General features: G+C 39.3%; 1 protein-coding gene across 19 annotated transcripts in view; it reads left to right on the forward strand.

Moving 5' to 3' along the window:
- The window catches only part of LOC100434580 (RING finger protein 17), a 144786-nt gene that overhangs the window by 72540 nt on the left and 55327 nt on the right, over positions 1 to 16919 (forward strand). For 15 of the 19 annotated variants that reach the window (XR_008512872.1, XR_008512873.1, XR_008512874.1 and 12 more), the window contains 4 exons: positions 9914 to 10067; positions 10260 to 10406; positions 14617 to 14732; positions 15998 to 16118. Coding sequence is in view for 16 of the 19 variants with exons in the window: in XM_063714753.1 (XP_063570823.1) it covers positions 9914 to 10067; positions 10260 to 10406; positions 14617 to 14732; positions 15998 to 16118 (538 nt within the window). In the remaining 3 variants the exon portion in view is untranslated. The remainder of the gene's footprint in view (positions 1 to 9913; positions 10068 to 10259; positions 10407 to 14616; positions 14733 to 15997; positions 16119 to 16919) is intronic. The other 4 variants (XM_054529450.2, XM_054529449.2, XM_054529448.2 and 1 more) reach the window with 1 other exon arrangement.

The raw sequence follows: 16919 nt of genomic DNA on the forward strand, positions 1-16919 counted from the left end.
CACGATCTTGGCTGACTGCAACCTCCACCTCCCAGATTCAAGCAATTCTTCTGGCTCAGCCTCCTGAGTAGCTGAGATTACATGCGTGCACCACCACACCTGACTAATGTTGTATTTTTAGTAGAGATGGGGTTTCGCCATGTTGGCCAGGCTGGTCTCGAACTTCTGACCTCAGGTGATCCACCCGCTTGGCCTCCCAAAGTGCTGGGATTTTAGGCATCAGCCACTGCACCCGGCCTCAGTAATTTCTTTTTAACTCCTGTGTCAATATGAAACGAAACCTAAAGGGTCATGAATATAAAATGAAATGACAGAGGTCCCTGATGCATTGACACAGAAACTTCTGATATCAGTCAGTACCTGCAAGCCCTATTCAGTCCCCTTTCAGGATTACTGCTTATTTCTGGTTTTCAGTGAGGTCAGGAATTCTTGACACTTTGTGTCATATCTTTACAGTTAGTTTCATACTTTCGTATGTTTTCATGTTAATGTCCTTTCATTTCAACTTTAAGAACTCATAGAATTTCTTGTAAGGCAGGTATAGTGGTGATGAACTCCTATAGCTCTTTTTTGGGATTAAGAGAGTTGTGTTCTTTTTTTTAAAAAAAAAAAACGGGGGGGGAGGAGCCAAGATGGCCGAATAGGAACAGCTCCGGTCTACAGCTCCCAGCGCGAGCGACGCAGAAGACGGGTGATTTCTGCATTTCCATCTGAGGTACCGTGTTCATCTCACTAGGGAGTGCCAGACAGTGGGCGCAGGTCAGTGGGTGAGCGCACCGTGCGCCAGCCGAAGCAGGGGCGAGGCATTGCCTCACTAGGGAAGCGCAAGGGGTCAGGGAGTTCCCTTTCCAGGGGTGACAGACGGCACCTGGAAAATCGGGCCACTCCCACCCGAACACTGTGCTTTTCCGAAGGGCTTAGGAAACGGTGCCCCAGGAGAGTATAGCCCGCACCTGGCTCAGAGGGTCCTACGCCCACGGAGTCTCGCTGATTGCTAGCACAGCAGTCTGAGATCAAACAGCAAGTCGGCAGCGAGGCTGGGGGAGGGGCGCCCGCCATTGCCCAGGCTCGCTTAGGTAAACAAAGCAGCCTGGAAGCTTGAACTGGGTGGAGCCCACCACAGCTCAAGGAGGCCTGCCTGCCTCTGTAGGCTCCACCTCTGGGGGCAGGACACAGACAAACAAAAAGACAGCAGTAACCTCTGCAGACTTAAATGTCCCTGTCTGACAGCTGTGAGGAGAGCAGTGGTTCTCCCAGCACCCAGCTGGAGATCTGAGAACGGGCTGACTGCCTCAAGTGGGTCCCTGACCCCTGACCCCCGAGCAGCCTAACTGGGAGGCACCCCCCAGCAGGGGCAGACTGACACCTCACACGGCCGGCCAGGTACTCCAACAGACCTGCAGCTGAGGGTTCTGTCTGTTAGAAGGAAAACTAACAGAAAGGACATCCACACCAAAAACCCATCTGTACATCACCATCATCAAAGACCAAAAGTAGATAAAACCACAAAGATGGGGAAAAAACAGAGCAGAAAAACTGGAAACTCTAAAAACCAGAGTACCTCTCCTCCTCCAAAGGAACGCAGTTCCTCACCAGCAACGGAACAAAGCTGGACAGAGAATGACTTTGACGAGCTGAGAGAAGAAGGCTTCAGACGATCAAATTACTCCGAGCTACGGGAGGATATTCAAACCAAAGGCAAAGAAGTTGAAAACTTTGAAAAAAATTTAGAAGAATGTATAACTAGAATAACCAATACAGAGAAGTGCTTAAAGGAGCTGATGGAGCTGAAAACCAAGGCTCGAGAACTACGTGAAGAATGCAGAAGCCTCAGGAGCCGATGCGATCAAATGGAAGAAAGGGTATCAGCCCTGGAAGATGAAATGAATGAAATGAAGCGAGAAGGGAAGTTTAGAGAAAAAAGAATAAAAAGAAACGAGCAAAGCCTCCAAGAAATGTGGGACTATGTGAAAAGACCAAATCTACGTCTGATTGGTGTACCTGAAAGTGACGGGGAGAATGGAAACAAGTTGGAAAACACTCTGCAGGATATTATCCAGGAGAACTTCCCCAATCTAGCAAGGCAGGCCAACATTCAGATTCAGGAAATACAGAGAACGCCACAAAGATACTCCTCGAGAAGAGCAACTCCAAGACACATAATTGTCAGATTCACCAAAGTTGAAATGAAGGAAAAAATGTTAAGGGCAGCCAGAGAGAAAGGTCGGGTTACCATCAAAGGGAAGCCCATCAGACTAACAGCGGATCTCTCGGCAGAAACCCTACAAGCCAGAAGAGAGTGGGGGCCAATATTCAACATTCTTAAAGAAAAGAATTTTCAACCCAGAATTTCATATCCTGCCAAACTAAGCTTCATAAGTGAAGGAGAAATAAAATACTTTACAGACAAGCAAATGCTGAGAGATTTTGTCACCACCAGGCCTGCCCTAAAAGAGCTCCTGAAGGAAGCGCTAAACATGGAAAGGCACAACCGGTACCAGCCACTGCAAAATCATACCGAAATGTAAAGAACATCGAGACTAGGAAGAGACTGCATCAACTAACGAGCAAAATATCCAGCTAACATCATAATGACAGGATCAAATTCACACATAACAATATTAACTTTAAATGTAAATGGACTAAATGCTCCAATTAAAAGACACAGACTGGCAAACTGGATAAAGACTCAAGACCCATCAGTGTGCTGTATTCAGGAAACCCATCTCACGTGCAGAGACACACATAGGCTCAAAATAAAAGGATGGAGGAAGATCTACCAAGCAAATGGAAAACAAAAAAAGGCAGGGGTTGCAATCCTAGTCTCTGATAAAACAGACTTTAAACCAACAAAGATCAAAAGAGACAAAGAAGGCCATTACATAATGGTAAAGGGATTAATTCAACAAGAAGAGCTAACTATCCTAAATATATATGCACCCAATACAGGAGCACCCAGATTCATAAAGCAAGTCCTGAGTGACCTACAAAGAGACTTAGACTCCCACACATTAATAATGGGAGACTTTAACACCCCACTATCAACATTAGACAGATCAACGAGACAGAAAGTCAACAAGGATACCCAGGAATTGAACTCAGCTCTGCACCAAGCGGACCTAATAGACATCTACAGAACTCTCCACCCCAAATCAACAGACTATACATTTTTTTCAGCACCACACCACACCTATTCCAAAATTGACCATATACTTGGAAGTAAAGCTCTCCTCAATAAATGTAAAAGAACAGAAATTGTAACAAACTGTCTCTCAGATCACAGTGCAATCAAGCTAGAACTCAGGATTAAGAATCTCACTCAAAACCGCTCAACTACGTGGAAACTGAACAACCTGCTCCTGAATGACTACTGGGTACATAACGAAATGAAGGCAGAAATAAAGATGTTCTTTGAAACCAACGAGAACCAAGACACAACATACCAGAATCTCTGGGATGCATTCAAAGCAGTGTGTAGAGGGCAATTTATAGCACTAAATGCCCACAAGAGAAAGCAGGAAAGATCCAAAATTGACACCCTAACATCACAATTAAAAGAACTAGAAAAGCAAGAGCAAACACATTCAAAAGCTAGCAGAAGGCAAGAAATAACTAAAATCAGAGCAGAACTGAAGGAAATAGAGACACAAAAAACCCTTCAAAAAATAAATGAATCCAGGAGCTGGTTTTTTGAAAGGATCAACAAAATTGATAGACCGCTAGCAAGATTAATAAAGAAAAAAAGAGAGAAGAATCAAATAGATGCAATAAAAAATGATAAAGGGGATATCACCACCGATCCCACAGAAATACAAACTACCGTCAGAGAATATTACAAACACCTCTATGCAAATAAACTAGAAAATCTAGAAGAAATGGATAAATTCCTCGACACATACACCCTCCCAAGACTAAACCAGGAAGAAGTTGAATCTCTGAATAGACCAATAACAGGAGCTGAAATTGTGGCAATAATCAATAGCTTACCAACCAAAAAAAGTCCAGGACCAGATGGATTCACAGCCGAATTCTACCAGAGGTACAAGGAGGAACTGGTACCATTCCTTCTGAAACTATTCCAATCAATAGAAAAAGAGGGAATCCTCCCTAACTCATTTTATGAGGCCAGCATCATCCTGATACCAAAGCCTGGCAGAGACACAACAAAAAAAGAGAATTTTAGACCAATATCCTTGATGAACATTGATGCAAAAATCCTCAATAAAATACTGGCAAACAGAATCCAGCAGCACATCAAAAAGCTTATCCACCATGATCAAGTGGGCTTCATCCCTGGGATGCAAGGCTGGTTCAATATACGCAAATCAATAAATGTAATCCAGCATATAAACAGAACCAAAGACAAAAACCACATGATTATCTCAATAGATGCAGAAAAGGCCTTTGACAAAATTCAACAACCCTTCATGCTAAAAACTCTCAATAAATTAGGAATTGATGGGACGTATCTCAAAATAATAAGAGCTATTTATGACAAACCCACAGCCAATATCATACTGAATGGGCAAAAACTGGAAGCATTCCCTTTGAAAACTGGCACAAGACAGGGATGCCCTCTCTCACCACTTCTATTCAACATAGTGTTGGAAGTTCTGGCCAGGGCAATTAGGCAGGAGAAGGAAATCAAAGGTATTCAATTAGGAAAAGAGGAAATCAAATTGTCCCTGTTTGCAGATGACATGATAGTATATCTAGAAAACCCCATTGTCTCAGCCCAAAATCTCCTTAAGCTGATAAGCAACTTCAGCAAAGTCTCAGGATACAAAATCAACGTGCAAAAATCACAAGCATTCTTATACATCAATAACAGACAAACAGAGAGCCAAATCATGAGTGAACTCCCATTCACAATTGCTTCAAAGAGAATAAAATACCTAGGAATCCAACTTACAAGGGATGTGAAAGACCTCTTCAAGGAGAACTACAAACCACTGCTCAAGGAAATAAAAGAGGATACAAACAAATGGAAGAACATTCCATGCTCATGGGTAGGAAGAATCAATATCATGAAAATGGCCATCCTTCCCAAGGTAATTTACAGATTCAATGCCATCCCCATCAGGCTACCAATGACTTTCTTCTCAGAATTGGAAAAAACTACTTTAAAGTTCATATGGAACCAAAAAAGAGCCCGCATCGCCAAGTCAATCCTAAGCCAAAAGAACAAAGCTGGAGGCATCACACTACCTGACTTCAAACTATACTACAAGGCTACAGTAACCAAAACAGCATGGTACTGGTACCAAAACAGAGATATAGATCAATGGAACAGAACAGAGCCGTCAGAAATAATGCCACATATCTACAAGTATCTGATCTTTGACAAACCTGACAAAAACAAGAAATGGGGAAAGGATTCCCTATTTAATAAATGGTGCTGGGAAAACTGGCTAGCCATATGTAGAAAGCTGAAACTGGATCCCTTCCTTACACCTTATACAAAAATCAATTCAAGATGGATTAAAGACTTAAATGTTAGACCTAAAACCATAAAAACCCTAGAAGAAAACCTAGGCATTACCATTCAGGACATAGGCATGGGCAAGGACTTCATGTCTAAAACACCAAAAGCAATGGCAACAAAAGCCAAAATTGACAAATGGGATCTAATTAAACTCAAGAGCTTCTGCACAGCAAAAGAAACCACCATCAGAGTGAACAGGCAACCTACAAAATGGGAGAAAATTTTCGCAACCTACTCATCTGACAAAGGGCTAATATCCAGAATCTACAATGAACTCCAACAAATTTACAAGAAAAAAACAAACAACCCCATCAAAAAGTGGGCGAAGGACATGAACAGACACTTCTCAAAAGAAGACATTTATGCAGCCAAAAAACACATGAAAAAATGCTCACCATCACTGGCCATCAGAGAAATGCAAATCAAAACCACAATGAGATACCATCTCACACCAGTTAGAATGGCAATCATTAAAAAGTCAGGAAACAACAGGTGCTGGAGAGGATGTGGAGAAATAGGAACACTTTTACACTGTTGGTGGGACTGTAAACTAGTTCAACCCTTGTGGAAGTCAGTGTGGCGATTCCTCAGGGATCTAGAACTAGAAATTCCATTCGACCCAGCCATCCCATTACTGGGTATATACCCAAAGGACTATAAATCATGCTGCTATAAAGACACATGCACACGTATGTTTATTGCGGCATTATTCACAATAGCAAAGACTTGGAACCAACCCAAATGTCCAACAATGATAGACTGGATTAAGAAAATGTGGCACATATACACCATGGAATACTATGCAGCCATAAAAAATGATGAGTTCACGTCCTTTGTAGGGACATGGATGAAATTGGAGATCATCATTCTCAGTAAACTATCGCAAGAACAAAAAACCAAACACCGCATATTCTCACTCATAGGTGGGAATTGAACAATGAGAACACATGGACACAGGAAGGGGAACATCACACTCTGGGGACTGTTGTGGGGTGGGGGGAGGGGGGAGGGATAGCATTGGGAGATATACCTAATGCTAGATGACGAGTTGGTGGGTGCAGCGCACCAGCATGGCACATGTATACATATGTAACTTACCTGCACATTGCGCACATGTACCATAAAACCTAAAGTATAATAATAATAATAATAATAATAATAATAATAAAAGAAAAAAAAAAAAAAAAAAAAAAAAAAAAAAAGAATTAGGTGCATACTTTTTAACTCAAGAGACAGGGTCTTGCTGTGTTGCCCAGGCTGGAGTGCAGTGGCATGATTGTAGCTCACTGCAGCCTCAAACTCCTGGGTTCAAAGGATCTTCCTGCCTCAGCCTCCCATGTAACTGGGACCACAGGTGCACACCACCACACCTAGCTAATTTTTTTATTTTCTGTAGAGACAGAGATGGCAGTGGTGGGGTGGTGGGGGGTGCAGGGGGCTCGGGGGCAGGGTTGTGTGTCTCACTTTGTTGCCCAGGCTGGTCTTGAACTCCTGGGCTCAAGCAATCTCCCTGCCTCTGCCTCCCAAGGTGCTGGAATTACAAGTGTGAGCCAGTGCACCTGGCCAATCAAATTCTTTAAAATTAAGTGCCACAAGTTAAATTCTTTTCTTAGGGGTTTAAATTTTGCAGACACATGACTGACAGGTAATAAATATTCAGCATTCGTTGGCAAAAACAGGAGAAGCCAGGTGGCTTGATGAGCTTTGGGCTTTGGTTCAAACTGCAGTTCCCCAGATAAATAGCTCCGGGATCTTGGGCGTGTTCTAAACTACCTGGGCTTTATTTTTTCCCTCTGTAGCTTGTAAGAGCACCTACTCCACAGACTCATGAGAATAAACAGCAGGTGCTCAATAAAAAAAAAAAAAATAAAAAAAATAAAAAAAAAAAACGGAGTCTGGCTGTGTCGCCCACACTGGAGTACAATGGCATGATCTCAGCTCACTGCAACTTCCACCTCCCAGGTTCAAGCAATTCTCCTGCCTCAGCCTCCCGAGTAGCTGGGATTACAGGCGCCTGCCACCACGCCTGAGTAATTTTTGTATTTTTAGTAAAGACAAAGTCTCACCATGTTGGCCAGGCTGGTCTTGAACTCCTGACCTCATGATCTGCCCACCTTGGCTTCCCAAAGTGCTGGGATTACAGGTGTGAGCCACCACGCCCGGCCAAGAGAGTTGTTTTAAAAGCTGTAGTAGTTCATTTGTTTTGGTACTTTTCCAAACTGTTTCAAAGACCATTCCTTGTCATGTATGATCACTGAAGTCTGTTGTTTCTTTGGTTTGTACTCGGCTAATTGACAGAGTTCCTTGAATGTCAGGAGCTGAAACAAACAAGAGACAGAGAAAGAGGAAGGTGCCATCTTTCCTAGACTTTGCGGACTAGCTCTTTGGTGGGCACTTCTTCACCATTTAGATAGGCTGAGCCTAGGAATCAGCCTGAGGTCATAGTTAAAGTCTTTTTATTTCTTTTCTGGGCATGCATCTTCTCAGGGCAGACATGTGGCTTTGTAAACTCTACCATATATATGACAGCTTTTGAATGTCCTAATTTCGTAAAGATTCTCACCCCAGATTCTCCTGGCCTTAGATGGTCTATTGTATGTTTCTACTCATAAACTCTTCCTTCCAAGCAGCTGTGCTTGTACTCCCCTTTGCCACATTTACAAATGCCCTGCAGTTCTTCCTGCCTGTGTTCCAAGTTATATGAAACAAAAACTAGCTCTTTGCATCAGTCTTGCAGGTATCTCCCGGACTTAGAATACATATACACAGTAATTTGCATATAAGTTCTGGTCTGTTCCCTCTGGTTCAGGGGAGGGAACTGAGAACTGGACTGCCACTGCTTAAGACCAGGACCATTGTCATTCTGGGAAGAGGGTAGGGTGAGGCAAGTAAAAATACCACAAAACTTTCCTACCATTTAGAAAATTGCTTTTACTTCATTAGGCTTCTTAGTTACTGTAAACTTTGAATTGCTTTGCAGAGATCTGATCTAATAAAGTTGGTTGAGACACTTTCTCATTTTTTCAATGTTTCTGTATTGGAACAAGAACTTAAAGCTTCCTAATCTTCTATTTGGTTGGCGTCATTCCTCTGCTGAATTTTTAAATGCTGAATTTTTAAATGTTCACTCTGGCTTACTTGTTAATGGAAGAATTTGCATAATATCTACTTAGAAATGAAATTTAAAAGTAGTTTTAAAGTAATTTAAATGAAATAACAAGAAAAGATAGGGATTCAGAAAATTTTCACTTGCATCATTATACTCACAAGAAAAAAATTCATTTTTTCCATTGAAATAGATTTCAAAATATTTTTTAGCATTAAGAATTGGTATTTGGAGAAATAAACTTATAATCCTTGATTTTTTTGATAGTATAGGAAACTTTAGAAACTATTTTTTGATTATACTAGATAGCACCATTTAATAAGAGAAAAGTCTGTATTACTAAAGAATGCAATCATTCCACAAACCCTACTGAATTATTACTGATTTAAGGAAGAATTATCAGTTCACATTAAGATGGATGGTTGATAAGATACTGGATATTCATATAATGCCAAAGTAGCACCACATAAATTCTTAAGACTTGGTTATTACAAGGGCATAAACAGAACTATACACATTGAGAGGGGTCAAGATCATCACTGCAATTGATAAATGAATCTTAGCATATTAATAGTCATTAAGTATTAGGCCTTGATATGTTGCAACTTGAGTGGGAAAAAGCCACCTATGACACAGTCTAGCCAAAAAGATTTGCCTTGGATCCGTCAAACCCTTAGGAATAACTTTCAGCCTTTGGAAAATTCAGCAGATAGACCTTACTCCATGGAAGAATAAGCTAAATAGCAGCATGAGGATATAACCACATAAATCCATAAGGTATGGGGCATTCTGCAGAAAAATAAGGTGGCTGTCTTCAACAAGACACGTTCATTAAAAGCAGAGGACTGTACTAGATTATAGAAGTGTTATGGAGATAACAGTCAGAAGCAGTATATAATCTTGGTTTGTAATGGGTTTGGATCAGTTAAGGAAAACTAAATGTGACCTAGAAATACTAGTAGGAACAGTTACTGAAATAGAACAAGTGAGAAATGATAGAAAAATGTAAGTGATTGTATGTGTGGTAAAGTCTAGTTTTGGTAAAAACAAATATACAGTGAGTGTGTGTGTGTATGTATAGAAAAATATCTTGAAGAATATATACACTAAGTTATCTGGCAGAATGTGACTTTATTTTTATGTCTATACTAATTTTCTATACTGGTTCTGCAATAAAATTTTGTAAAATAAATTAACACAATTGATAGATTTACATTCAAGTTTTAATGTTTCATAATTTCAATGACAGTGCTTGTAATTCATTCAACACTTACATTTTAAGTTTCTGTGAAATGACAGTGCTTTATCCCTTTATTTGCCAGATAGAGGGCCTGGATTTTCTATTTCTATTAAAGACAATTGAGGAATTCTATAAAAGTGAAGATGGAGAAAATCTGGAAATCCTCTGTCCAGTTCAAGATGAAGTCTGTGTAGCTAAATTTGAAGATGGAGTTTGGTACCGAGCAAAAGTTATCGGTAGGAGAATGCATGCTGTTTCTACAGGGAGATGTTATACTTCAAAACTAATATCATTTGAGTTGGTACCAATTCAGTCTTGGAAGTAATGTTATTTAATCTTATCATTTGCTCTGTCGTCTCTCTTTAGAAAAGCTAGTGATAATGTTGAAAGGTGAATCTATCTCCTGATATTTTGTTTGACTTGACTAGAACTTGATCATTGGGAATCTTGCTGGAAAAGTAGTATAGATAGAACAAAGCAACAGAAATTAATTATTCAAAAACCGGTGAACTCTAGCTTGATGTTGACTGTTTGTCTGTCCCATGCTATTTTGATTGTCAAGGTACAAATTAAAGGTAAGTCCTTTGTGTCCTCTCTGCTTCCCTTCAATTTTAATATATTTTTCTTTCCTGGGAATTATTGACTGAACTGCTAGTTTTCTCGATATATTTTTTCTACTTTTTCTACATCCTCCTTAAGTAATTGATTCAACTTATGAAATAATGGGAAGAATAAAAAGCGGGATTGAAGACAGAAGAGTTATGAAAATGGAGGTATTAGCAACAAAAATAGTAAAGTTTATTATTCCCCAGCATTCACTAAGACAGAACATTACAGACTAAGCTTTTGTGGGTTATGAAATTAGATATACCATAGGCAGTTTAACCCATTGTGTTGTTTCTTTTACATGCTTTCTAGTTTGTAGATATGTCCTTTTTTTATTGAAAGAGTGAAAGGCCGGTGCAGTGGCTCATGCCTGTAAATCCCAGTACTTTGGGAGGCTGAGGCGGATGGATTGCTTGAGGCCAAGAGTTCGAGACCAGCCTGGCCAACATGACAAAACCCCGTCTCTACTAAAAATAAAAAGTTAGCAAGGCATGGTGGTGTGTGCCTGTAAGCCCAGCTACTCAGGAGGCTGAGGCATGAGAATCACTTGGTCCTGGGAGGCGGAGGTTGCAGTGAGCTGGGATTGTGCCACTGCACTCCAGCCTGGGCGACAGAGCAAGACTGTCTGAAAAAAAAGGCCGGGTGCGGTGGCTCATGCCTGTAATCCCAGCACTTTGGGAGGCCAAGGTGGGCGGATCACCTGAGGTCGGGAGTTCGAGACCAGCCTGACCAACATGGAGAAACCCCGTCTCTACTAAAAATACAAAATTAGCTGGGCGTGGTGGTGCATGCCTGTAGTCCCAGTTACTCAGGAGGCTGAGGCAGGAGAATCACTTGAACCTGGGAGGCGGGGGTTGCGGTGAGCCGAGATTGTACCGTTGTACTCCAGCCTGGGCAACAAGAGCAAAACTCTGTTTCAAGAAAAAAAAAAGAGAAGTCACCATGCCCGGCTAATTTTTTTGTATTTTTAGTAGAGATGGGATTTCACCATGTTGGTCAGGCTGGTCTCGAACTCCTGACCTCAAGTGATCTACCTGCCTCAGCCTTCCAAAGGTGTTGGGATTACAGGCATGAGCCACTGTGCCGGGCAATTTTTTTTACTTTAGTTTGATACTGTTTAAAATGTTTTCTCCATTATTAAGGTAATCTAAGATCTTTACAAATTACTCCTAATATATAATCAGTTCTGTTTGTGTCAAAACTATTCTTCCAACCTGAGTTTTCTATCCTTCATTTGTCACCATTGATTTTAATTTTGTTAATGGTTAGTGACTTGAACTAACTACAGATTTTCAAATGTGGTTCTTACGAATGTCTTAGTCTGTTTTGTGCTGCTGTAATAAAATACTATAGACTGGGTAGTTTATAAACAATAGAAATTTACTTCTCAGTTCTAGAGTCTAAAAAGTCCAAGATCAAGGCACTGTTTTATTGAGGGCTTAGTCTCTGTTTCCAAGATGGTGCCTTGTTGCTGCATCCTCCAGAGGGGAGAGACACTGTCTCTCATTATACCTCTGATGCCAGAAGTATGAAAAAGGAAGGCAAACTCCCTTCACCAAGCCCTTTTATAAGGGCACCTAATCCCATTTATGAGGGCAGAGACCTCATGACTCAGTCACCTCCCAAGTACTGCTGCATTAGGGATTAAGTTTCAACATGAATTTTGAGACAAAAACATTCCAACGATTGCAATGAAGATACCACTGTATAGTTTCGTAAATATCTTTGGAGCAAACAAAAGCATTTTCATGACACTAAGGACTTTGCAACTGCTTTTCAAATTAGGATTATTGGCTTGAAAATGTTATCTATTTGGTGAACAATAAGGCCTTTGAAATCTTTGAGTAGTAACATTTGGGGAAGATGGAGTGTCCATAGTGCTCATTCTACTTCTTCATTTCTATTAGCACCACTTTTGGGGTGCTAATAGAAATGTATGTGTGATTTGTTTGGCCCATTTTCCTGTATCTTCTGTGGTCCTGTTGAACTCCATCTTGAAGATGATACTTGGTTTGGTGAATAGTAGCTCTTTTGTTTTTTATCTGCCTAATTTAAAAGTTAATGCTAAAAGACACACTCCACTTCCCTCCTTGAAGGCAATTACTTTAAATTCTTTCAGCTATTTTGTTGTTTACTTGTGTTCCTTCTTCTAATATGTAATACTTCAGTTGACACTTCAGTTTTAGATATTACCTGTTATTCTGTCAGACAAGTTTTGGATCTCCATAGCCCTTTTGTCCTCCTTTTTCTCTTTTGTATAGTTGTATCACAATTTTTCATTAAATTCATACTCTGTGTAAATAAAGCCATAAAGTATACTTTGTTTAATTCTATTGTGAGTTCATAATTATGTTCACTTTTCACTTTGTTTTCTTTTAATTTGTGAGTGTATTTTTAATAGTTCAAAACCATTTTCCATATGATAAATGTTAGTTTGATTTTTTTTTTTTTAAAGCATGAAAACATCCTTTTTGAGACGGTCTTACTCTGTTATCCAGGCTGGAGTGCAGTGGAACATGATCATGGCTCACTGCAACCTCTGCTTCCTGGGCTCAAGCAATCCTCCCACCTCAGCCCCAAGTTTAGCCGGGGCTATAGGCACTTGCCACCACGCCTGGCTAATTTATATATTTTTTTTTGTAGAGCTGGGGTCAAACTCCTGGGCTCAAGTGATCCTCTTGCCTCTGCCTCCCAAAGCACTGAGATTACAGGTGTGAGCCATCACATGTGGCCAAAAACATCCTTTATCGTCTCCAATTGGGCTGCTTACCCTCTAGGCTTACTACACATTTTTTATTCTGGAAATGTATTTCAGTTGGCTATACACTTCATTGTCCTCCAGTATTGGATCCCTTGTTTTATGGATGCCATGTTTACCTCTTGAGTTTAATTCCCTTTTTCGCATGGAGCCATCTTCCCATAGTTTCTCCAGAGAACATAAATGGGGAAATTTGAGACCTTCCATGTCTGACTCTGTTCTCATGTGATAATTAAGATAAAACAATAACATTCTTTAAGTTACTTTCCATATCCGTCTATTTGTTTAAAACTACATTTTCATTCAGAGACTTTAGGAAGAGTAAGAATCTAATGGCATTGGCAGAATTGAGAACATCCTTCTAGCAAGGGGTTTCCAGTGGAAGTTGGGAGAGCTTCCCCCGTCTTTTGGCTTTATAATAACACATATCTTCTCAATTATCATGGATATCTCCTACCGTAGGGCCTATGTTTGGAGTGTCATCTTGAGTGAGTGCTAGTGCTGTGCCACTTGCTTCTACTTCTGCCAAGGAGCAGAGAATACTGGACTTTCTTGCATATTGAAATGATAGATACTGTATTAGTCTTTAAGTTTGAAAACTATGTATTTTGAGTGTTTTCAAAAAGGTTAGTGTGTGATACGTCTTTTTTAAAAACTTCTCTGTGTTTGAAACTTCCAGAGATTTCTTTAAAGTATAGAGAATAGACTGACACAGAGGTCTCTCTCTACTTGTTTTTTTGCAACATACCCCAAGTACAATATTTTTTCAAAATTTCACAGATACTGTTATATGAATGAATCTTTAGTTTGTTGAATCTTTTGCCTTGTTTGATCATCTATGTTGACTCACAATAAACATGTATTAAGTGCTTACTTTCTACCTTGTGCTTTTTAAATAGGCGAATCCTCCAAAAACGTCTCATGAAGTTAGATTATATTGGTATATCCGTTTTACAGATGAAGTAATGAGGCTTAGAGAGAAAAAGTAACTTGCTCAGGGTAATATCTTAGAGATATTAATTAGCTTGCTTTAGGTCACATAGAATTTTAGTGATGGAGCTAGTGTTCTAAACTGGTCAGTCTGACTCAAAGCCTAATTCTTAACTTTTAAGTCATACCACCTGCCATATAATTTTGTTATCCTGATTTTGGCTATCCTTTGAATATTTAAAGCATACTAGTTTTTTATTCTTATAAGTCTGTACTATGGATGATTTCGGGGTTCACATATTTGAAATATTTTTTACATTTTAAAAAGTATATATATAAAATATAAAAAGTATGTATATAAAACATAAATATAAAAGAGTTTGTTTATTGAAGCTAAAAGTATTCTAATCTATTTGGCTATAAGCCAGTCTAAATTTTTCTAGATAATTCTGTTTCCAAGTTTGTAATTTCTAATTTCATAATTTTTCAAGGATTGCCTGGACATCAGGAAGTTGAAGTTAGATATGTGGACTTTGGTAATACTGCAAAAATAACAATCAAAGACGTGCGTAAAATAAAGGATGAGTTTCTGAATGCCCCAGAGAAGGTAATCTATTTATTATGAATTCTAGGGCTAGAATATCAGCACAAATATGGAAGTATTTTTAGAAGCTATTGTCACCATAGAAATGTTAGCCTCCCTTTTTGTCTAGTTTCTGATACAGGGACTATAGATAAATGCTGCTGTGGTTACTATTGAAGAAATAATATGTATATCATGGCAAATAAGCATATTAAACATTAATCAGGTATATTTATGTCTTAAGTACTTGTTGGCAGCTTTTAATATATCATTTTGAGATCATATATTGTGGTAAGAGTCACGTTCATGATATATCAAGTTAAAAATGCTTATCTCAAAAGTACTTCTACTGTGATCATATTTATACTTAAGTATATATGTGTGTACAATAGAGAAGCCTGGGAGAATATGTAAAAAACTGAACCTTGTTTATCTCTGGGGAGGAGTAGTATTCTGAAAGAAGGGTAAGAAGGAGCCTTGTTTTCTAATTTATATACTGTTGTTTGAGTTGTTTTTAAGCCGTGTTTTTCATTTTAGGAAATGTGTAGTATTATAGAAAAAAATTTTAAAATACAAATGAGCAGGCTGGGCGCAGTGGCTCATGCATGTAATCCCAGAACTTTGGGAGGCCGAGGTGGGGGGATCATGAGGTCAGGAGTTCGAGACCAGCCTGGCTAACATGATGAAACTCCATCTCTACTAAAAAGATACAAAAAATAAGCTGGGCGTGGTGGTGTGTGCCTGTAATCCCAGTTACTCAGGAGGCTGAGGCAGGAGAATTACGTGAACCTGGGAGGTGGAGGTTGCGGTGAACCGAGATCATGCCATTGCACTCTAGCCTGGGTGACAGGGCAAGACTCGGTCTCAAAAAAAAAACAAAAAAACAAATGAGCAAAAGGGAGAATCACTCAGAATCATTGTTCAATATTTTTGATATCTGTACTTCCAGATACATCTTCTGTGCTTTCAGCAGTTATAGAATCAGACTATAAATCGTCCTGTAACCTGCTTTTTACAAGTAATTAATGTATCATAAGTGTCTGTAATGAATGCTTGTTATTCCGGTATGTGAATGTACAATGGTTCATTCAGCCAAATACTCTGCTGATTTCAATGATTTGTGTTTATAAAGTACTTTTACAGACACCTTCACACATTATTTGATTATTTCTAATATGTATTAAATTCAAACATAAAGATTAGTTTTGTACACACTTACATAAAACTTGAATTCTAAAGTAGGTAGAAATTAAATTTTTTTCTTAATGGTGGAATTTTGTCTGACACAGGCAATTAAATGTAAGTTGGCCTATATTGAACCATATAAAAGGACAATGCAGTGGTCCAAAGAAGCTAAAGAAAAATTTGAAGAAAAGGCTCAAGATAAATTTATGACATGTTCAGTTATCAGTAAGTTCCATTTTTACTTGTTATGTAATCACATATAATTTTAAATAATAATATGAATAACATTTGTCAAATTTTAGACTAAATTCAGTGTGCCATCAGTAGTAGTGGTGAGAGAGAAGATTTGTTGAGAATTAGGTACAATGGAATTATATCTTTTATGGACTCTAAAGTCATCAGGACAGAAATCACCATAAAAGATCAAGTCACCCTTGACATGGCCCCTTGAAAGCCCCAAAGCCAGGAATTAGCTTCTTTTATTTGTTTGCATTTTTGCTAGGGCTCTGTCCTTGTCCTTAACATAGTGGATGCTAACGTTTAATTTCCAGGAAAGTGAGGGGAGGTGGGACATGATTGGTAAACAGCTTTTCCTTGCTGTTTTTTTGTCTCACTGGCTTAAGTGAATTCAACTGTGGGTTCTCAGCATAATTTGAAAAAAGTTACTCCTTTTTTGGAGCAATTGGGCCCAAAATAGAGTCTTGACCACTAGCCCACAATTTTGTAACATAACAAGTTCTGAAAATCAAAAGTTCAGCAGCAAAATTGGTTCTGAATTGGCATGAGGCTGTATATAGTCTTTATCTCGTTTATAGTGAATATTCATATTTTACTTCAAGATAATGTTTGTGGGCTGCTGCCCCAGACTCTGCTGGGGGTATTAGATACATATGCAGGATAGGTGCCGAGTAGCTTTTCTCAATTAGAAGAATTTTGAATTCTGAAACATGCCTGGCCCTAAGGGTTTTAGATACGGGGATTGGGAATCTGGTTTGGTTTTTTTGTTTTTTGAGACAGGGTTTCATT

Source organism: Pongo abelii, chromosome 14 (genome assembly GCF_028885655.2).
Source record: "Pongo abelii isolate AG06213 chromosome 14, NHGRI_mPonAbe1-v2.0_pri, whole genome shotgun sequence".
NCBI classification, from domain to species: domain Eukaryota; kingdom Metazoa; phylum Chordata; class Mammalia; order Primates; family Hominidae; genus Pongo; species Pongo abelii.